The sequence below is a fragment of the Neolamprologus brichardi genome, chromosome 9 (assembly GCF_056152115.1).
Source record: "Neolamprologus brichardi isolate AB-2024 chromosome 9, ASM5615211v1, whole genome shotgun sequence".
NCBI lineage: Eukaryota > Metazoa > Chordata > Actinopteri > Cichliformes > Cichlidae > Neolamprologus > Neolamprologus brichardi.
Window position 1 is genome coordinate 21,866,031 of NC_142112.1, and position 23,040 is coordinate 21,889,070.

At 41.0% G+C, this 23,040-nt stretch overlaps 1 protein-coding gene across 1 annotated transcript in view; it reads right to left on the bottom strand.

The window, feature by feature from the left end:
* Positions 1-691: 691 nt before the first annotated feature.
* kcnb2b (potassium voltage-gated channel subfamily B member 2b) overlaps positions 692-23,040 on the bottom strand; it is a 93,370-nt gene continuing 71,021 nt past the window's right edge. The window contains exon 3 of the mRNA XM_006794605.2: positions 692-6,511. Coding sequence (XP_006794668.1) covers positions 4,529-6,511 — 1,983 coding nt within the window. The 3' untranslated portion in view covers positions 692-4,528. The remainder of the gene's footprint in view (positions 6,512-23,040) is intronic.

The following is a 23,040-nucleotide window of genomic DNA, read 5'->3' on the forward strand; positions in this document are numbered from 1 at the left end:
ATCATTGCAGGGTCTTTACCTTAAAATGTAAAGCACTTTAAGGTGCTATATTTGGTGCTATATAAATAAAATTGAATTGAATGAGAACCTTCAAATGCAGTTAACACTGTAAGTATGTTTTTTATCAGAAATGACCTTTTCCCCCAAACCTAACAGAAACTTAAAGTGTAACTATTTAACCTAACCCAATAATTATATTCCTAAACTAACCAAAAATGGCCATAAAGATAAAGTTAAAGACAGAAAAAATATAAAACTAAGTAAAATTGTTGCCACACTAGAAGCAAAGAAACTATGTGAAAGCCTCTGCCACCACACCACGAGCCTTATTTGGGCTTAACTGGTTTTTACATTGCAAATTATTATTGGACAGAGAATGCATTTCCCTTTAAACACACTATAAATGTTGTTTAGTTGCATTGGAACATGCCTGGAAATGCACACTTACATTAATTGCATCGAATGGAACACATTTCCGTTCTGTAATAAATCATTTATCAACCAGCCATACTGCTGAGTTGTCCACATTTCTGTATATGGAAAACAAATTTGCTTTCTTGCAGCAAATGCAACATATTATTTTAATTGGTGTCCTAATTCAAACTTAAGTCTTTTCCCCCCCTCTTTTTTACTTTCCTGGCCTACAATCATCATCTCACATGCAGAGCAGGAAACACCAAACACACAAACGCAGGAGTTATACATTTATTTGTTATTCTGCATATGCTAATAGACGTAATGAGGAACAATGCTCTACACAAATGTTGACATACATACCATAACAAAGTGTTCTGTGGTCACATAATTGTTCAGACTACTACATGCATACAAAGATGTTGCTTTGTACAGAAACAGTCTGTAGGTCAGGATGTGTCTTGATGATAATGCTTTCTCAAAGCTGAACAGAAAAAACAATGGAGGCGGCAGAATATACAGAGATATAAGGACAAACAATGATGCTGTTTGCATTTTAAGGAGCAAGGTAAGCAGGTATGAGTGACACGGACAATACCATTCTCTCAGAGAGGGTAAAGACACGACGTTTCCACTCTGTACAGCATCACAGATGAATACGCCATCATGAGACAGTAAGACAGAGCACAGTCCTTTTTGCTGTCAGTTCACAGAATTAGCTGCAGTATCCACACAAACTTTATCCCGAGGGGATACAGCTGATCAATTCAAATCCCTTGTTTCTCTACCCTACCTGTCAAAATGAAAGATTACTTGAGGCTAACACAGACATGGTTACTACAAACAAGGGATGAAGGATTAATTGGAGTACAGAAAAAAAGTACAAGCTTACAAACAAGAAGGTTATGATCTAACCTCCCTTTATTATAAAGAAAAAAAAGAGATGAAAATTCAAACGAAGACCACCGCTGACTCCGCATTTTACTTCAGAGAGTACCAAAGAATCTGAGTTTCTGATGAGGGATCAGTAATATCACAAAGGTAACTCCATGAGGTCTCACATGAATCTCTGAACACTGAGTCAGAATATGCTACTTTGGGCAAATCGTATGTACACAGACAAAAGAAAGAAAATATGGACCACAACTGACACAATGTAACCATTTGGGAGAACCATTTCTTTTCTTGTCCTCGCCTTGTTTTTACCCGCTCGTAGCTATTCCTGAGGGCATGCCATGGGGTTAGAGCTTCTGAAGCCGGAGGGCACGGAGCACTCACTGGTGTCAGCATGGGAAATAATCAGATGGATCAGCTCAGAGACAGCAGGGATCTCTTCCGGGCTGTAGCCGCGCTCCCTCTTCGCCTCCCTTAATGGTCAGATGCCCATCCCTTTGTTTGTACTTCTTCCTGCCTCTCCGAAGACTGATGGGAGTGGATACTGAATGTGGTACACACATTACTCAGAAGAAGGGAGAAATATTGCAGCTCCCTGTTCTGGAAGCCAAGACATCGAAGTGGATTTTGACAACAACACTTCTCAAAAAGTACAGAAGCAGCTAGCTGACATTAGCTGTTCAAGAAAAACAAAACAAAACAGATAATCTATCCAATCAGAACATCAGAGAGTTATAGAAAACCTGAGAACTCAATATCATTACTTGTTTCTATTACATAAAGACCTGATTTTTCCTATAAAATTAGAATTTTTTTTCTGTACAGTGCTATATGAACAAAGCAAAATGACTCGCTACCTTCTCATAAACAGCCGTGTTATGAAAAGGCACGCATCATTTCAACCACCATATGGCAGGAAATTGTGGTCGTGCTCCATTTTGGTTTAGAAAAAATAGACTCATTCTCCACGATAATTCACAAAAAACAGAAAATTGTTTGTTTGTGGCCATTAAAATTAGATAATGTTAATATCTTCCACACATTTGCTAGATTTTTTTTTATGTAAATCTAACAGCAGTATAAAAGGCCCTGGTGGTCAATTTGGATTCTTATTCCGACAGATAATCAAATTTGAGGTCCATTAATACCTGGCTTTAAGGTGCTCAACAGCATTTTGCCAGTCACGCAATATGAAAAAGTAAAAGTCAGATTCTCATTTGCATTGTTTGTGAGATCCTAGTAGTCGTAATACTCTTTTTGCCTCATATTAAAGATATAACATCTGAAAAATACAAGTAAATTTTGCCTGTACACTTACAAATTCCCATAGACATAAAATAAAGTGCCACAATTCTTGGCCTGCATAGATTGCAGTATGCGATATTGCACATTCCACACCTTTCAGTAAAACAAACAAACAACCAAAATATGATTAGCGAAAAAGAATGATAACAAGAAAGAAAACAACAAAATAGTTCACCCACGTTCCTTCCTATCACTGCCATTCCGGTTCGTGTGGCTTTCACAAACCCCTCGCTAGTCTACGCCGACACGTGTCACGCTGAAAGAAATAAACAAATATTCCAGCAATAAATTGGAATCAAAGGCAACGTAGAACAGATATATTTTCAGTCAGTGTAAAACAAAAGCAAGAGAGACGACGAGAGAAAAAAAATCCTTTGGGTTTAAGTTTGACTGAAAATTGTTCACAATAAAACACGATAAATTACAGTCCGAGACACCACAGATATACAAAAAAATGCTTATCAGCAGGATTGGGTAAAGTTGCAGTAGTATGGAACAAAGGTCAACATTGATATGAGGCTGCTGAGGATGGGCCAATGAACACAACTATAATGAAAAAAAAACCTCCAAAAGCATACCTACTTTCAAAATACATGTTATTACCATATATGTTATAATGCATTCGAGATAGAAGAAAGCTTGCCAGTGTGCTTGATTTGGTCCATTGATATCAGAAGGAATACTGTCATTTTTTGTTGTTGTAATCTACCCCTTTTAAAAAGCCAAAATAGATAATGATAGTGTAACACATATATCTGTGTTAATGACCAAATCTACCTTGGTGAATAATAAGTCTTACCTCTTTTTTTTTTGTTTTGTTAAATGGAGTCTCACCTACATATTGTAGACTTTTCCTACAACCAATCTAGCCCTACTTATCACATTTCATTCTTAAAACTACTTTTAGATAGATAGATATATTTATTTATATAATTGATGTTAGAGAGTAAATAAGATTGTTTCCTCTGATTTGGATGGACTCAAAAGGCTGAACGAGGAGCATCTTAAATCTCAACCTAACGCCTGAAACTGCGTGATAAATATTGTCAGTAGCTTTAGTGTCTGATAGCTCATCTTCTTACTGGTTTGATAAATACTTGGCAACTACAGGTGTTTTTTTTTGTTTTTTTGTTTTTAGAGAGAATTCAAGGTGTTTTTATCCTTCTTTCCCACATTCATGAATTCAAAGATGCTCAAACTGAAAGTTCAACAGCTTCTATGAAAAACAAATATATTAATCTCAACGTTACAGCTTCATCTGTTATTCACGAGAAAAAAACAACCAAACAAAACAAAAACGAAACAAAACAAAGAAACAGGGCCATCATGAGAACACTTTGCATTGCCACAAAAGGTAATGATATGTTTCTTTTTTTTATAGGTCGCTACGATGCAACACCCAATCTGAGGGCTGTCTATCCAAATCCCTACCCCTTCTTTTTCACATTACAAATATTAGTACCCTCAGTGACTGTCTTCCCTTGCCATCTTGTGCATTGTCATTGCCTCAGATGTCCTAGTATTTACAGTGGAGCGCTTTCAGCAAACTAAGCACCGTAAAATATCTGTCCTTTGATTTTTTTTTTAAAAAGCATGCTTTTACAGTTCCTCTGTGCATTTCCTTCTTTTGCTAGAAAAGGAGACGTTATGTACATCTGGAGGACCTGCGTGTACGTGATTTGATGAATTCTCTGTTTCTCAAAAGTGTCCTCTTTGAGCCCACTGTTTCCCAGGATCTGCACAAAGCACTGCAGTTTCTTTTTCTGCAATTCAACAACAACACAAGTATAAGAGACTTGTCATGCCATGCAAAAAGATCTTTCACCACCGCTGCACCCTTGACTTTCCTCCCTGCTCTCCCAAACTTCAGGCTGAGGCTGTACTAGGTCTGTTGTCCCTCAAATGTCCCTTACATTCACATGCTGGTTTCACATGTTGGAGAGAGGCTGCCATCCCCGGGTATCAGGTGGATATCGGATGTAAACATGTGGTTCTCTACTTTGTGTCCACTTTGGTTGCTGTCAGGCTTAACCTCCTCGCCTGCCCCAACCACACCTTGGGTGCTATTTTGTGCTGCTGTCTTGGGTGACAATGGTGCAACCGCTGCTCCTGCCACCTCCATCAGGTGCTTCTCCTCATGATTCTCTGTGGATTGTGGATCTTCATCCCCTGGTGGGGTGTCCACCACCAGCCTCTTAGGGGCCAGAGGGCAGACGTCTTCCATTGTGACTGGAAGAAGCCCCTCTGAACTAGGGATGAGTGGTGATGTCTCTCCCACTGGAGACTCATCTTCCAGGATGCTGGAGCTGATGTCTCCAGGAGAAGTAGTACTGGGTGGTGTCAGAGGGCCTTCAGCAGAGGTCTTTGTGTAATTGACCTTCAACCCTTTTATTTTTAGAGGATTAATCCGTCTTGGAGAGCCCTGGATATTCTCCACAGCACTGTTAAAGCTTTCCCCTTCGTCTATGTAGAGCTCTGATCCATCACTTGGGTTGACAGACTCATAGAGACCATCTTTAAGAAACCTCTGGTCATCACTGGGCCTCAGTAAGCTAAGATTCAGAGGTGGCGGGGCCCTGGGGTGTCTGATATGACATGATCTAGCATCCTCCTCGTCTGAGTTTGAGCTCTGTTTTTCGATGCCAGCTGAACAGCTTCCAAAGTTTTCTGGCAAGGAGGGCTGGACTTCCTTCATCTCCATCCCCACCTCCTCTTTTAATGCAAATTCAGGGCTCTGGGATTTCTTCGGTGATGCCGGGGCAGTCATAGTTGTGCTCAGAGTGCTCATGGAGCTTGTAGTGTTGAGATTGCTGAAGGACTGTGACTTGGTTATTTGACTGTACATCTCCTCCAGTGTTTGAGCACTAAGGTGCTGTGGGGTCCTGCTTGTCCGCTGTGGACTTCCAGTTGTGGTGATGGTTATGTGATGGGGAGAACTTTCCGGCAGAAACTCTGGGTTTCTTTTGTCAGGTGATTTCAGATGGGTTTCAGAAGAGGCATGCCTGGTATGGCTGCCCCAGCGGCTAGGCGACAGATGGTTGTCAAGAGGCGTCTTGTTTTCTCCTTTATCTACCGCTACATCCATCAGTTCCATACTACGAGCAAAGGCATCTTTTAGGTTCATTGACACAATGCTACCATTCCTTTTGGCTCTCTCCAGAGCCTCCCTTCTCTTGATGGCTTTCTCCTGCCTCTTCTGCTCTTTGTAGAACTCGGAGAAGTTGTTTACAATGATGGGGATTGGTAGGGCAATGACAAGCACACCTGCAATGCAACACAGTCCACCTACAATCTTTCCAAGCAACGTCTGTGGGTAAATGTCACCGTAGCCCACCGTAGTCATTGTAATGGTGGCCCACCAGAATGAGGCAGGAATACTGGTGAATTTGGTGGCATCTTCATCTTTTTCAGCAAAGAAGACCAAGCTGGAAAATATCATGATGCCCATGGCAAGAAATAAGATAAGTAGCCCCAGTTCGTTGTAGCTCCTTCTCAAAGTAAATCCTAAAGACTGGAGCCCCGTGGAGTGCCTGGCTAACTTCAGGATCCTCAGTATTCTCATGATTCTGAATATCTGCACCACACGACGCACATTTTGGAACTGCAGCACGCTCCTATTAGACTCTGTTAGGAATATGGTGACATAGTAGGGCAAAATGGCCAGCAAGTCAATAACATTAAGTGGGCCTTTGAAGAATTTCCACTTATTCGGAGAAGACAGGAAGCGAAGGAGGTACTCCATGGTGAACCAGGCAATACACACGGCCTCCACATGGGCCAGGTTGGGGTTATCATTGAAATGGCCAAACTCATCTTTGTGCTGGAGCTCTGGTAAAGTGTTGAGGGAAAGTGCGATGGTGGAGAGGACGATAAACAGTATTGATATGATGGCTAGAATCTGAAAAGAGAGACAGAAATGAAGAAAGTATTAGTTTAACACTGGTAGAGGACACACTCTGCCTGATTTGCATTAAGGATTTTAAAAGATGTATAAATAAAGGTCTCCAGTATATGATATGAATCTAATGGAGGGTCTGTCTTTGGTTCAAAGGCACTGTGGGCGTGCTCATGAATATCAGAGCTCCATTATCCATATAAAGAATATAGAATATGCTAGAGTATTACATAAGGATAGGTCAGCAAGATAATGGAAAATGACACAAGGAACCAATGAGTGATTAAATGAATGAAGCATTGCGGAGCTTACTGACTGAGAAGTCATTTAAATAAGGGCAGTAAGTAGGCCAGAAATCTGTTTAGACAATAACTGTGAGCACGCGCGTGTGTGTATGTGTGTTTGTGTGTGTAGTCCCATCTACACCACATGACAGAATAAAATGATTTTGGCGCCATCTGTTGGCAAATGTCTAAAACTTCCCCTCTCATTCATTACTTTCACTTTAAAAAACGCACAAAGCTTTACAAATATTGTTTCTTCTTATGAAACATACAGTGAAAATATTGTTTCCCGTATGCTTATTTGAACAGTGAGGGGACGGGTATAATAATAATCTTGTATAATGCCATGAGGTCAGCACAGCATAAAGCTGAGTTTTAGCTGCAGCTCTTTATCTCGATGAGGATTTATTGACACAGATTGATTAAATCTGGCCTTAGATGCACTGACAATGGTTTAATATTTATAAAAGAAGTGTGTCATCTATATATGGCGAAGACTTTATGTTACGTGATGAGCTGAATATCTTCCCTCTTGCGCTGCAACTACACATAAAACTCTTTACAATGCTGCTGGGGTTAGCTGATGTCCTCTTTTTATTCCTCTCCAGTTCAACTCTGCTCAGCTGAGCGTCTCTTCCCACACAGGTGAAGCATCTCTGCACTACACTCGGTGCAACCCTGCATCACAACATCGACTGAAATCCAGGACATGTGAAAAATTAGCATTCTTTTGTGCAAAGCCCTCTGTGACTCGAGCAATATAAAGCCTATTAAAATCTAATGAAGAGAGATTGAAGCGACTCAGTCAAATAGGAAAACAAGGCACGCTGAATACTAATCACAAATCACATTAAGTTGCAGAACACATTGATGATCTTACATAAATTTACAATGTGTAGTCTGGAGACGCTCCCAGTATCTCCGCAGAGACTTCATTAATTTAGCAAATATTACATATTAGCAATACTTTTTTTTCTTTCTTGCAGTGGTTAGGGGTCAACCACTTCTGCAGTCCATCCATTAGCCTGTGGCTAACAATGACAAGCTGGAAAAAGTGGTCAGAAGGCTAGTGGCATTTCCTGAAGCAAACATATATAAATGCATTTTTGGTGCTGTTTTTAAATAAAGCAGGATCTCTTCTACTAATGCAGAGCAAAAGTGGAATCATGAAGCAGAATAAAGAAGGTGGTGTCCTGGCTCAGCAGAGGAAGTGTTATCGCTAAATGAATGCTGGTACTGATTAGGTTAAACCTATTAGCAGCTAAGTGAGGCAACTCAGGGCAAGCTTGGCACTGAGCTGAGGAGTCATAGTAAGGACGCAGATTGCTTCCACACCCCTCAACTTTTTGGCAAGCGCATTTCAGACTCACTCCCTGCTGCCAAACAATTTGATCGGAAGACCTTTGCTTGTACTCTTGTTTCTGAACAGCAACAAGGTAGAAGAGCAGATAAGAGCACGAGATAATAATTTTGGGGGTATACTGTGTCTTACACAGATGATTTTCTGATGTGGTACAGTATGGAGTGGAGTATATGTAAATAAGATTTACTGACGTGCAGGCAAGAGGTAAGTCATTCTTCATAGGTCGATTCTTTATTTAGATTTTACATTAACTGCCTCAGAGGACACAGTTAATCTTCTGCTGTTCCACACTTCAAAAGCTACACTATGAACAGCTGAAAGAATGGACATGCGGGCACGCACACAAACACACAGACAGAGACAAACTGATTAATGTTTTCATTGACCCATAGCCCCGCTGTCTCACTTTCACACACCCAAGCAACCTGTGTTCGGCAAATGCCGTGTAAGCTCGGGGATAAGAAGCGCTGAGGTGGCTTGCATTAACCTACTGTTATTGAGTGGGAGTAGTTAAGGAGATCAATTACTTGGACTCCTCTTTTCTCATGATTTGCATCCGCGGTTGCATTAAGTATAGCATCAAATGTCGTGAGTGGTGGATTAAAAAACAAAATAAAAAAAAGAAAGCACACTAAAGCCAGTTGACCTAGACGTGACTGTGAGGACGAAGGCTAACAGACACAGGAAGTGAAAGAAGATTTTTCACAGATGCGGCCACTTTCTAATCTGTGGAGCTCCTCTCTGACCGTGAGTTCAAACTGTTAGATAACTGAGATTAAACTATCTTTCAATTCCACCACTGACCGATGTGCCAGCACGCACCTTGGCAAAATGGTGAATGCTTGTTGTGTTAAAATGAAGCAATTTCATTTAAAACAATTAAGAAAGTTAAATATCAAACTACTGGTAATTATAACTTTATTAAATACATAAATTTTATACTTATCTATCAAAATATATTTAGACTTAATATGTAAGAACATTATATTTTATGTCAATTTATTTTCAAGCACAATTTATTAATTTATTTTTAAAACACACCAGGTTTATGAGTACAATTACCTTATTATTACTTTATTACTGATTTTAAGCATCAGGCTCCTTTTTGCGCTGACATTTTACTTCTTTCATAGTTTGTTTGAAATTTTTCTCCTCTTCTTGTGATTCTGCCTCAGGATTAGCATACCAGTCAGGTCATGGTCAGGCTGCTCCTGATTGGCTTAGATGGGCGGTCAATACATGGAATGATTAGCTGGTGTTTGACATACTTTAGCTGCCTGTGACCAATCGGGCTGCTGTACTCCCCTCCACTGGCTCTATAGTAGCAGAAAGCATATTGTGCTCTGAATAATAAGAGCACAATCAGGCCAAATCGTACACACAAGTGGGTCTGTACGGCAGACTTTTGTTGTAATGAAGGATTTCTTCTCTGTGCGTCACATGGACTTTCAGATGTATGCAGAGAAGATTTGCCTATCCTTTAAAACCTCATAGAGTCAATCAATTCCCAGGAGAGGAGTTTGGCCTGATGTCACAACATCGATTTTCCTTGAGCTCTCCCTTTGATCTGAGTTGTCATGTTGCTCCCAGAAAGAAACATTTGAATAATACCTGCATTTTTACATTGCATTATTTTGGTTAGTATGTTATGTGATGAGGTCACGCCCATGAGGTGTGCTCATCTTGGATCACCTAATGTGCACTGCTCTCGGTAGCTGTCTTGCATTCATACATTTAAGCATTTTTAGCAGATCACCCACAAAAAAAAAGCAGACAGCTTAGCACGACTGCACTGGGAAGCTGGTTCACTTTGAGATTTACAATGAGAAAGACAACTAACAAAATAAAGTTCTGAGTGTCATGTCTTACTTTTGAAGCTCAACCGATACATGGTAGGACTATCACAGTTTTCCTGGTATTTAGAGATAAACTATTTCCTTATATGAAAAGTTAATACATAAAAAGATGTTTGGGATAATTGAAACATGAAGCCGTCATGTGGTTTTTCACAACAAAGCAGCTCCAACTGTAGCACTGTTGGCTCCACATGTAGCAGAGAATGGTAAAAATAGTAAATGGCCTGCATTTGTATAGCACTTTTCTAGTCCCTAAGGACCCCAAAGCGCTTCACACTACATTCAGTCATTCACCCATTCACACACTGGTGATGGCAAGCTACGTTGTAGCCACAGCTGCCCTGGGGCGCACTGACAGAGGCGAGGCTGCCAGACACTGGCGCCACCAGGCCCTCTGACCACCACCAGTATGCAAACATGGGGTTAGTATCTTGCCCAAGGATATTTGGCATGCAGCCAGGAGGCAGCCTGGGATCGAACCACCGACCTTCTGATTAGTGGCTGACCTGCTCTGCCACCTGAGCTACACCCATGCATAACAAATGAGCAGAAGGTGGTTCAGAACAATTCAGTGCAATATTTTTTATAGAGCGTCAAATCACAACAACAGTCACCTGAAGGCACTTTATTTTGTAAGGTAAAGACCCGACAACAACACAGAGAAAAACCCAACAATCAGATGACGATGTCAAGAGGTTAAAATTTGGAACAGGTATTGCCACCTAAAAAACTAAAATAATCAAATGCTCTTTAGCCCGTAGCAAACACACTCTCCTCATGATTTAATTCCGCAGATCCTTAAAAGTAATTGAAGATATCCTGGGCGGACAGAGAATGGGGAGTGAAGTTGATCCAGAGGAGAAAACATGCAGGAGTCACAGCATTAAGAGCCCTCTTGAGTCGCTTTTCTGTGCCTCTCTTGAGCTTTATCTTCAGCCATCTGTCATCTCAACCACTTCTCCTGAAATTGCAAGAATCACCTTTCTACATCCTCCTCAAGAGGTCGTCAATAGAGGCACTAACTCTTCTATAAGTGTCCTGTCATCAGTGGCAGCTCGTGATTGCACAACTACATCCCTTTTATTGCGTCACCTCCTCTGCCTGCATTCGCATCGTTCCTGACTTTGAGAGGGGAAAGCTCTTGTGAGGATGAAAAATATTCTGCACCACACCAGTGGCCCACCTGCCAGCTATGTGGAGGCTATTGATTGTGTACACATCAAATTATGGACACTGAGCCAAGTCCAGCAAGAACCTATTGATAACCCTGCCCGAAGCTCTTATGGACTAAGATCCACCCTACAAGTCCCCACTGGCCAAACCTCCCCCACTTGGTTCATCAATTTGCGCTTGACAAATTGAGCCTTTCCTCAGGTATGATAATTTTTTGCTGCAGAATCAATCCAGATGATTATGGCTATGGTAATGTGGATTGATTTCAGGAGTTGTGTGGTATTTAATCTTCTTGGTCTGTATCTCTTCCAGTGTTATGACCCCATAAGATGTTGGATGGCACATGACAACTTGGCTTTGTGCAAAGTCTACTTTGCTAACGTAATGAATTACTTTATTAAGTTTACACGTGCCCATTGCGCTATTATTCTCATTATTAGATGCACATGCAGGATAAAGGTAAAATCCCCCTTTGTGCATAAATTCTGCTAATTAGCAATTGACAACAATTAATGGAAGCAGTGAACAAACATGATAAGACACATAGCTGGAATATTACTTAAATACACACACCCTTAGAGAGACCAAATATAAATCAGCAGCAAAGCAGGGGGGGGGGGGGGACCCCACCCTTCCTACACCATTCTGTCTGGTTGAGTGCCTTTACTATGGCCAGTTTCCAAGGCATTCACCAAGAGAGGGAGAGCAAGAGAGAAACAGAAAGAGATGGTGATATTTGTTGGCCATCAAATGTTTTGTTCCGTAGATCCTCCGAGGTTCAGAGAGGTTTGGAGAACTGCCCAGCCATTACGATTTCAGCCTCAATTCTAAAGCCATTAGTCTGCAGAAAAAATTACCGAGTTCATAAAGCACTGGGGACAAAAAAAAAACAAAAAACGATGAATCTGATCCAAATGAATTTCTTGAAACTGGTACAATACTTCATGTGTCCAAAACTGCTTTGTTACAATTTGCAACAAAATGAGAAAAATAAACCAGTTCAGAGTCCGTCTGGTCTACAGTTTTTAGAGACTCCAGAGTTGGATGCATGATAATGAATACTGATTATTTTCTGAAATCTACTGAGCTATTCATAAACTTTTGACAGCTCAAAGTGCAGTCAATAATTGCACTGGATATGACCAATGTGTCTAAGCATAATGCAGTATCACCGCTCTGTGTCACTTACAATTTAATTTGTTATCAGTCAGCTAGAATATATTATGTGCCCCAACTGTGCTCGGGAGCTTTCGCCAGAAGTCACGTTGTGATTTAAGTCACGTCTTCAGGGTCAATCTCAGTGAGGTGTCTTACAATCAGTGTGAGAGACGATCTCTGCATGTAAACATTTTATCTTGTTGATTATTTTGCAAAGCACGGCAACATCAACAGGGGATGCAGAACTCGCTGTCACCTTCATATTATCCTTGCTGGAGGCATGCAGCACGAAGAAACCAGAAGTTTTCAGCCAGTGTTTATGTTGAAACTGTGCTGGGTTCATTCAGCAGCACAAAAAATGCTCAAGTGGGCCTGACAGTGTATGAGAAGAAACCTTAATCAATAACCAGGACTCATCTGCTTGTAGGCCACCTGCACGTTTTGTTACCCAACTTTTTAAGTTAACTTTTAGGCAAAATATGACAGGTGAAAAAATATTGAAAGACCCACTAAGACCCACTGGCTGCAGAGTCTGATCTCTTTGCTAAACTTCACTGTTTCCTGCTTTCGTCTTGTAAAACACACTCTTCTGCGCAAGCTTTTCACACTCCCCCTCAAAGCCCTTTCACTTCTGTCCAGGCTTTATTTATACTGGAGGGATGTTTGTTTGTGTGTTTCTTTCTTTTTTTCCCTTTTTTGATGAAGCAGGGAGGGAAGTGGGCTAGTATGAAATATTTATAGAGCACATTCATCCAGTAGTCGCACAAACACGCCTGCACAGAAAAGGCAACACAGTTATGGTGTGTCAGCATGTGGTGCTCGATTACAGCTTAGAGGCAATTTGGACTGAGTGACATGCCCATGATTAGCAGTTTGAAAGATCATACATAGAAATTCACGCATTAGCTGACACAATGTGCTGACAATTCCTCCTTTGGTGTTTGTTCAAACGACACATTAGGCGAAGCTCATTAAGACTTTTACTAATTCAATTAAACAACAGCAATACGAGAGAAGTGCGCCAGAGTCATCTTTTGCCGTGTTGCACTCCGGAGGCATGGATATGCGGAGGGATGGATATTGATAAGCTTTCACTGAAACCAGTGCCATTATTGATTCTGCTTATAGGTCCAATTCTTTTATAAATCACTTCCTTAATGATTCATGAGCAAAAAAGTAGGCCGCCATAAATTTTCCAATATGAGCGTGGCTGTTTTATTATCTCTGAACCCTAATGCAGTGCATAAACAGAGCAGAAAATAGGCCTGCATGTAACTCAGGTGTGCAAAATCTCCAACTGACATGAGTTTGAATCACTGCTTTGCAATGCCAAACTATCTCAAAAGCATACCAACAATGATAAGACAAATTCAGTCATGATCACTGTATTTCACTGCATTTCAGTCTGCTGTCATTTATATTTGCCAGCATGGTTCTCTTCTGGGACCTTCTTGTCCTTCCATGACCTCAGTGACATTAACTAAACCAAATACAATGTAAAAAGTGAAGGTGGGTTGCAGAGCAGCTTGCACTTGTGCTGCAAGTATAGGAGAGCTGAAGCAGCTTAAAAAGTTTGTCCTATATGACAGCGGTCCCCAACCCCCGGGCCTCAGACCGGTCCCGGTCCGTGAGTCATTTGGTACCGGGCCGCGAGAGTTGAGGCTCAGGTGTGAAATGTATGGTTTTCAGGGTTTTTATCGGTTTTCAGTGTTATTTTGTTATCGTTTTTATCGTTAACTCGGTTTTCCTGGGTCTTTTCACGTGTGTTATGAATAAATCTTCTTTTTTTCGGTACTAGTACTAGTTTTATTTTGTTGTATTTATGCGCGACACCTTAAAGGCCGGTCCATGAAAAATATTGTCGGGCATAAACCGGTCCGTGGCGCCAAAAAGGTTGGGGACCGCTGCTATATGAGACAGCCAATTAGACTTGTAGACGGGTATCTGAGCCATCAGCTTATGTGGTTTCAGCTGCTCTACTGGGATTGCAGATGAGCCTGACTTCGAGGGGTGCCTGAACTAATGTTATGCTCAATTTGATTAGCTTGGCAGCATACAGTTCTGATGGGATGGATGATTTGTGGATTGCTGTCCCCAGAGGAGAGAGCATAGCATTTGGCTAATGGTAAGTGCAGCCTACTTTCAACTTTAGGCCAAAAGATGATTTTTCCACACTGCGGATATAACAGACTTTCTCTGACTCTGCTAAAAAATCGAGATGTTTTCAATGATCGAAATTTCTATGGTAAGAAAATTATTTACTGTTGGCATCATTGTAAAGTACTGATAGGTTACTGCTGTAGATGCTAAATTAATTAGCTGAGAATGCTAACATTTAGCTTGTGCTTTTGACAATGAAATGTCATTTTCAACTAATGCTATCAAGTTAATACTGAGTTAATAAACATTATATTTTATTAAAAAGTAAACAGGGAAGCCTATTACAGCAAAGCTGACCGATGTACCTTCACTAGGTCACAATGCAGCACAGCACTCAGGTAAAATTCAACATTTATGAGTGAGCTGCCACTAAATACATTTGCACACTTAAAGTAGCACCACCTTAAGGCCATGAGACACCATGAGTCAGCTAGGACAGCTAGGTCATGTTTCTCTCCCAACTTTGAGAGAAACTTTGTAACTCTTCTTTTCAGTTAGGGCCTGAGATGGATTTATTCAAAGCTCTGATAGCATCCTTGCGCTATCGGCTGACTGAAATAGATCCCTAATGCATATTCCATCCTGTAACACAGTCATCTACCTAAGTTATCTGATCTCTACGTCCAGTACAGTCTTTAGGAGAGATAATGATTGCACTTGAACAATGCTTCACGAGTCCATTAAAAAAAGATGTCCCATAACGTGGTGCTATTTTGGTCGTCGACTCAGCAGTTTGGCAAATTAATAGTTGCTGCAAAAGTGTTTCCCGCAGAGACCGGGCCTCCCAGGAAGGGCAGCGAGGAAAGACATGCAGAAAGCACCACAAAGACTTTAACGTAAAGAACAAACTGAGTTTCAGGCCAATGTCTTAGAGAGATCAACACTTTCAGCTTTCTCAGTTCTGGCAAACTTCAAAATCACACCAATCTTTCTTGCACTTTTCGCCTGGCTCTCTCTGTCCTTCCTCTGTAATCAGTCCAACACTGCTGCCCTCTTAGCCACTTTGCAGCCAAACATGGCCCATGACTTTCACAAGACAAATGTCAGGAAGAAAAAGAGACAGAGAGCGAAGGAGAAGAGAGCGAGAGAGAGAAGGCGGGCCAAGTGCAGGCTGTATTGACTGTGAGGCTGACATAAAGTTGTATTTCCTATTACACAGTGGAAATTACAAATATAGCAGAATCAACTTATGAAATTATGCCAAATCCTCACAATTTTAAAACCTGCAGTAATAAACAAAATATACTACTTCTATCAGGAGAAATATCCTATAAAATTAATTCCACTACTTGTAAAAAATATGTAAGAACTTGCCATGAGCTACGAGACAGGCAGAGCTGAAAGTCTGCATGTTTTTATGCCTTTTGTCTCCTGTTATCATTACTTTGTTGCTGCTATGGCAATTTTCTGTGTGTGTGCATTTCTACGATGAACAAGCCTTAGGCCCTTATGGCATGACAGCATTATTAACCTCTGTGCCTCTGACATCCTCCCCCCGAGAGAAGAGAGCAGAAGGCAGTCCACAGATAAAGCCAGTACCTACCACAACACACATACACACATTTACTTTATACGTCATAATTTTCATCTTATCTGTAGGAGCATATGACGTTTTTTCTTTCTTTAAAGAAAACAACAACAACAACAACAGATGACTTTCTTACATTTTTAATCATTTTCAGCCATGTGTCCTGCTTTCTCTCCGCTCTGTCTCTTCAGGGGGTTACAGAGCCAAGGCTGGAGAGAGCAGTCAGCAGGGCTAAGTATAATTACCGCTAAGTGTGCTAGCCCCTGTGCCTGTGTAGTGATCAGTGTGTTAATCACACAGGGCAAGGCACCATAATCAACACTTCCTCGAGGTATAGACCAGAGGGAGGAAGCAGAAACAAACACTTGGACCGTGTAACAGTTAATATTCATGATGCGCTGAGTGCTGCAAATAACTTGCAGGGGAGCTTGCCTGTATATATGCAGATAACAACACGGAAGGATCTCTTACAAGCTCCCATCTTCCTCTCCCCCCGAGTCTCCTGATAACATCATCCATCTGAGTGTGGAGGCTGCGGGAGGAGGGAAAGGCGGGGCGGCGGTGGAGAAGATGCATAAGTGTGTGCGCGTGTGGTGCTTTCTCTCCTGTCACCTCTCCCGGGTGCTTCTCCTTCACAGATAAGACTGGGAAAACCTCGCAGCAAAAACTCACTCTTCCACACACCTCCCACACGCATATGCACACTGGCCAACCTGTCTTAAAAAGACGCACAGTGTCACACTGAGCCAGCTCTTATGGTTTAGAGACAACGCCCTCTTATTAACCCCCTCAAGGCAGGCGTTGCAGATTTGCAACAGTTAAAAACTATACATATATACACATACATATTTTATGAGTTTTTTTTACTCAGAAGTACCACTGCAGGACTTGGTTGTGCATTAGCAACAAAAAGTTACATTTGAGCCTGAGAGGGTTAAAAAGAAAATCCCTCCCTTTCTCTCCCCCTCCTCCTTCTCCCTCTCGTACCTCTGTCTGTTATCCTCAATGACTACGCGTCACCCTGCTGTCTGAGTCAAACTGTGTAACCATGGAGATATCTCCGAGCACTACTAACGCAAGTCAAGTAGAAAGCAGCTTTGTGACTTAAACATAGTTTTTTCTGTGATGCTGAGCCTCTTTACCATTCTGAGCGCTCTGCAGAAGCCCTTTGAGCAGCAAGTTGACAGAGACAGATCTCAGGGTAAGGAGAGGTTACTTGGCGCATTGTAATTCAAAGCCAAAAATTCTGACAGCCTGTACAAATGCTATGGTGAATGCCAACAATATATATATAGATAACATTAGCAGTTTGGGGGAAACTTTTTGTTTAAAGTGGAGGTGCTTTAAGGACATTTTTAGGATATTTCAAACCGGAAAGAACCCTGACACCTGGGATTACCAGTCCACTGGTCATTTGCTGTTGTTTTAGTCAACTCAAGAGTGACTCTGCCCATAAGAGAGAGATTCTTCACCATCATGAGCTGAATTAAGGAGGAGAAAATGTTTGCAGCTTTGTCTTTTTTGCTGCAAGGAGGTTCATTGGAGTTGGGTTAGAAAGTTTCAAGCTTAATTTTAATGCCAAAAGAGCGAGTTGTGATAATCCGTAGCTATCCTCTCCATCCTTCACACACTTTGTGTCTGTCTTTCAGTTGGGACTGCAGAAAGACTAGCGGTCACCGAGGAGCCAGCTAATCCCAATCAAGTGTAAGGAGGAAGAAAGAAGAAAGCACAATGCTGAGCCCTAAGTGGCACTCCCCTTCTTTTATATTCCCCACAACATCAGCATCCACCTAAACACCATCATTTCAAAATGTGGACTTTATGAGATCTGCACTTTATGCAAATTGCATTTGTTGCTCTCTCAAAGTCTCTTTCAAGTTATATGCTGACACTGCAAAACTACACTGCTTCACTCTACCTTGTTGACTTATTGTTTCACAGCTTCACCTGCAAAGACAGGCCAGTGCATTCACATTTGTCTTCAGCACTGAAATATTCTTAACTTATATACCACACATACACACAAAAAAAACAAAAACAATTCTGGAGGCGAGCCTCAGCACACAGCCTATATTTTTGCCTCATTTTTTGGAATGTCTTTTTCTGTCTTTCTGCTGGGAGTCTGCAATAAATATAAACCAAATTCTGTTTACCACAAGTCAACTGACAACATGGGTTTTCTTTCTAATGAGATGCACCCTGATGATGTTTGCATGAATTTATTCATGAGTGAGGCTGACACGGGGAAACAAGACAGGCACAAGAGCAGCCAAGTAAGTGAATATGTAAATAAAAACTCAAACAACAGACAGCAAGAGCAACAAACGCCAAAGCCAATAAAAACTAATTTAAAAAAGCTTGAAATTTGATGAAATTACAGAATACTTGTTTTATATATCAGCTCTTAATATAAAATCATCTGGTCCTTAGCAGGTGTTAAAATGAGGAACAATAGCAACACGTGGCATATTACACTGTATCACTATATATTTGACAAAACTGAAGCCAAAATGCTGAAACTGTATGTGACAAACTAAGTACACCATTACTGGTTCCATAGAAAATTAAGAGGGTAAGTAGCAGCCAGGTGCTCATAATGAGATGCACTTAATTAACTGATCATCTGATCATCAGGACCTCTACAAAAGCAGACGTTATGGCAGTTTGCTGGTCTGCAGCATTGCATGTGGGAAGGGTTATATGGATATTTCCAAAACCGTTTTAAGTCCATCATTCTAAAGTGAAGATGATTAATCACAAGTGGAAAACCTTTACGGCACCCGGAGTGACCATCCCAGCAAATTCACTTCAAGGTCAAACTCTGAAATGCCAAAGAACAAAAAAGACCAAAGAGCTACATCTCAGACTCTACAGGCCTCAGTTAGCATCTTAAATGTTAAAATTTATGACATTAGAATTAGAAAAAGACTAAACAAGTATGGCTTGTTTGAAAGGGTTGCAAGGAGAAAGCCTCTAAAAGAACATGGATTAGGTTTGCATCTGAACAAATCAAAAGACTTCTTGAACTTTTAAAATTCTAAATAACCTGGCCCCTAGCTACTTAACTGATCTCCTCTATCCATGCAACCCGAAGAGAGCACGAAGATCCTCCAGCCAACTGCTCCTAATGCAACCAGGGTCTCGTTTAAAAACCAGAGGTGACCGTGCATTTGCCATCGCTGCCCCTAGACTCTGGAATAATCTCCCAGTTGAAATTCGTACTTCGGAATCAATTCAATCGTTCAAATCCCGTTTCATAACTTTTGAAACAAATTAGTTTGACTTTCATTCGGCCTGCACTACACCATGTAAATGCAATTTTAAGTATAATTGTACTATTTGTTCTGCCTGCACTGTGGTTTTATTGTGAAGCACTTTGATGTACACTAGTCTTTTAAATGTGCTATATAAATAAACTTTGAATTGACTTGGAACAATGTCTTCAAGACAAATGAGACCAAAGTGGAGATGCTTGGCCATAATGCACAGCTCCATGTTTGATGAAAACCAAACACGACATATCGGCACAAACACGTCCTGCCAACTGGTAAGAAGGAGGATGGTGGAAAGGTGGTGATTTGGGCTTTGCTTTGGGTTTTCCTGCCACAACAACACCTCGTGACTGCAAAACACCTGGACACCTAGTTCACCATGACTTCTCTGTATACAAAAGTATTTTAGAGTCAGGTGTGAGGCCATCTGTCTGACCTCTAAACTGGGAGGCGCAACATTTCTGGAGCACAAAGAGATCATCCTTAGATCAGACAACAGATTGTTGACCGCATACAGACACAGATACGTGTGAAAGTAACACATAAAGATCACTAAAATTCTAATAATTAAAACCCTGGCACGCCTTTGTTTTTTACAATTAAGCATGCAGCAGGTGATATTATTTGTCAGATGATTTCATAAAAAGTGCTCCAGAGGGCACCAACATCACAGTAAAGGTTGAATCTGCAGAGGTGACACCTAGTATGGAGCCACTGGGCTAGTTGGCATCTACTTGTTACTCTTAACACCCGTGCACCAAATTTAAAGACAGAGGCAGCCTTATGTGACTATATGAACTTCTGCATTGACTTATCTTCGCTGCTTTGCTGCCCTAGTTGATCTTTTCACCAACGTTCTGGTTTATACTGTAATTTCAGTTTGGCCCAGTCACCACATAACACCTTGACTTTGCTGTCTGCTTCTGGGGAAATAGAGAAGCTTAGCAACCATGGTGTCAATAACATATTGACGCTTGTCTCTGTAACCATAGAAACTTGTGAATGGGATCTGTGGTTCTCATGTGTGTAATGTAGCTGTTTTCACAAGAAAATAATGGAAATATTAGTGGAGATTTTGTGCTTTGATGTCTTGCTTTGCAAATGAAGGTTTATAACTCAAACCTACATCTGCACATATGAGTACACAAATACACACCTTAGAGCGATTTCTGCAATTATCTAAGCCGGGGCAACCCCTTTTACGAAGAGCAACACATGCTGCTCTCTCCCTTGCAGTTTCCCATGATGTTTGCTTTGGTAATGACTCATACTGGATCATAGTCAGTGGTTGTCAGCAACAAAAGAACAGCCAACAGACCACAATAGAAATGTGATGTTGAAAAAAAAAGTGGTATGAATGACTGAACAATTGAGCTCAGTGCTGCTTCATGGCTGAGACAAGCAGGGGGCACTGATAAGGGAGCTGTAATAGCAGTCAGACGTTTACCAGCCTTTGTTCCACAGCAAATGAGAGTGATGATCGCCAGGCTTGGGAGCGGCACTGGGTGACTGTTTCCATGGCGTTAGAATGAGTGTGTGTACATCTGAGTGGGTGGTAGCGTAGGTTGGGGTGGAGGCCTGGGTATTATTGATAAGTTGCTTGTCCTTGAGAAAAGCCAGATTGGGACGCCCCCGCTCTTCACGGGAGATTTCCTTTAATTAATCCAAATGAGGACACACTCGCGCGCACACACACACACAAATGCAGGCGCACACAGATGACTGCGAGCAGTGAAACAATGAAAGTGCAGGAGAGAGAAAGAGCAAATTTTTAACAGATGTTATTCAAAAAGTCCCAAGCTAGAATAATTTAATTACATTTTATGTTGTATTTATAAAAGTTTACAGCCATCTGAGTTGTGAGGATATACTTAGACAGTGTACCGCTTTGAGTTGTCAACATGTTCACAGTAAAATCTTGTGTGTGATGTTTTTATCAAGCTAATTACTACCAAATATAGCGTAAACATCAGGTACAAATCAAACTTTTGCTTTTTTTTGGATTAGAAAAGCATTTTTAATCCTTTGGATAGGATACCTCATCTGAAAACCATAAACACTTAACATCTTGCCTGCAGCGGTATAACTAATAATTGGTTTTAGCTTAGGAGGTAGAGCAAGTCATCTACTAATTGTAAGGTTGGTGGTTCGATCCCTGGCTTATCCAGTCTGCATGCCAAATATCCTTGGGCAAGATAATAACCCCACATAACCTCAGATCAGAGTCTGAATGTTAGACAGAAAGCACTTAAGGATTGGTGAGGTGTGCTGCATAAAGCAGGAAGAAAAGTGCTATATAAGAACCAGTCCATTTACTTAACTTTCGAAGTAGCGCTTTTTCTGTGTAGAGTTTTGTGTGTATTCTGTGTAGGTCACTTGTACAGAAGTACATTTTTGCATGAAATGAGTCAGTGTGACCATCCAGCTTATGGTCCAGTCAAATCAGTTGATCGCCACAGCTGCATTGGAACAGGTATGGGATTATCAAATCGGTAAGACGATAAGCTTCCACAATAGTCCCACAGCAAAAAGAAGCTGGATGCCTACCAGATTGTTTTTCTATTATTCCTCACATGGGGGAAAAGGTAACTGGTTACAGCCTCTTTAGATCCTTACCAAAGATAGACTTTAAATCCTATTACAATTATTCTGAATCATACACAGAGAGAATGATGTTAATGCTCATGCAGATTCAAAAACCCAAACTGCAAGCCCCTGCGGGAGGATGAGGAGGCACAAAAAGGGGAATTTCTGGTGTTGCACGACCACACAGATGGTAAATCCTGAATATTTTGATGGTACCTTTGCAGTACATAGGTTAAGTGCACCACAGCACAGTTTTTACAGCCCAGTGTGTGGGATTACAATGAGAGACGAGAGAATTAGAGGGTTGACGATACACGAGGAGACGCAGGAAGAGGCAAAAATTAAAGGCAAAAACTTGAAGACGATAATATTGTTAACAGTCCCCAGGAGGCTTGTGGATGCACAAATCCAAACGCATAAAAAAATCTACATGTGGGCCATGAAACGGTTTAGACAGAAGAAATGCTGCACTTCAAGCGGAAGAGCCATTTTTAACCAGCACGCTGGCAAGAATTTGCCACGCTGAATGTGCAAAGCACAAGCTCTGCGGATGAAGGTGACCTTTGAACTCCCTGTTTAGAAGAGTGCTGTCAGTATTAATAGTGCAAACATAATTCGACGTTCACAGTATAATACATGCAGCATAATAACAAACCGGCTTAAGTGCTGTAACACTTTAAAAATCTTTAAACTGAGCAGAGCGGAGCAGCGATGTGTTACTGCTCGCTAAAATACTGAAATTCTGAAATGTTTAAAATAATAAAAGAAACCAAAAACATTATACCATAATACAGGCAGGTTGCACCTCATTAGCTGAAGAGTTGCTACTTTCTCACATTTATAGGATTTCATATGATTGAAAATAGGATTCATCAAACACATGAATTCAAATATGACTCCCTGGCTTTTCAAAAAAATTGACAGGCGTATTTACTATTTTCAAATGTAGGCCTACAAATTCTTTAATAGAGTAATTTTGGGTATAAATCTGTAATGATGAATAGAAAACGTTTATTACTGCACCCTTGCTAAATTTTATGTGACAAGCATGCTCTTGTTTAGCCACAGCAGAATACAGAATAAGGATTTACCCAAGCAAGACAAAATTAAACAAGTAAGAGGGTGATAATGATGCTGGCGTGACAAAGAGGA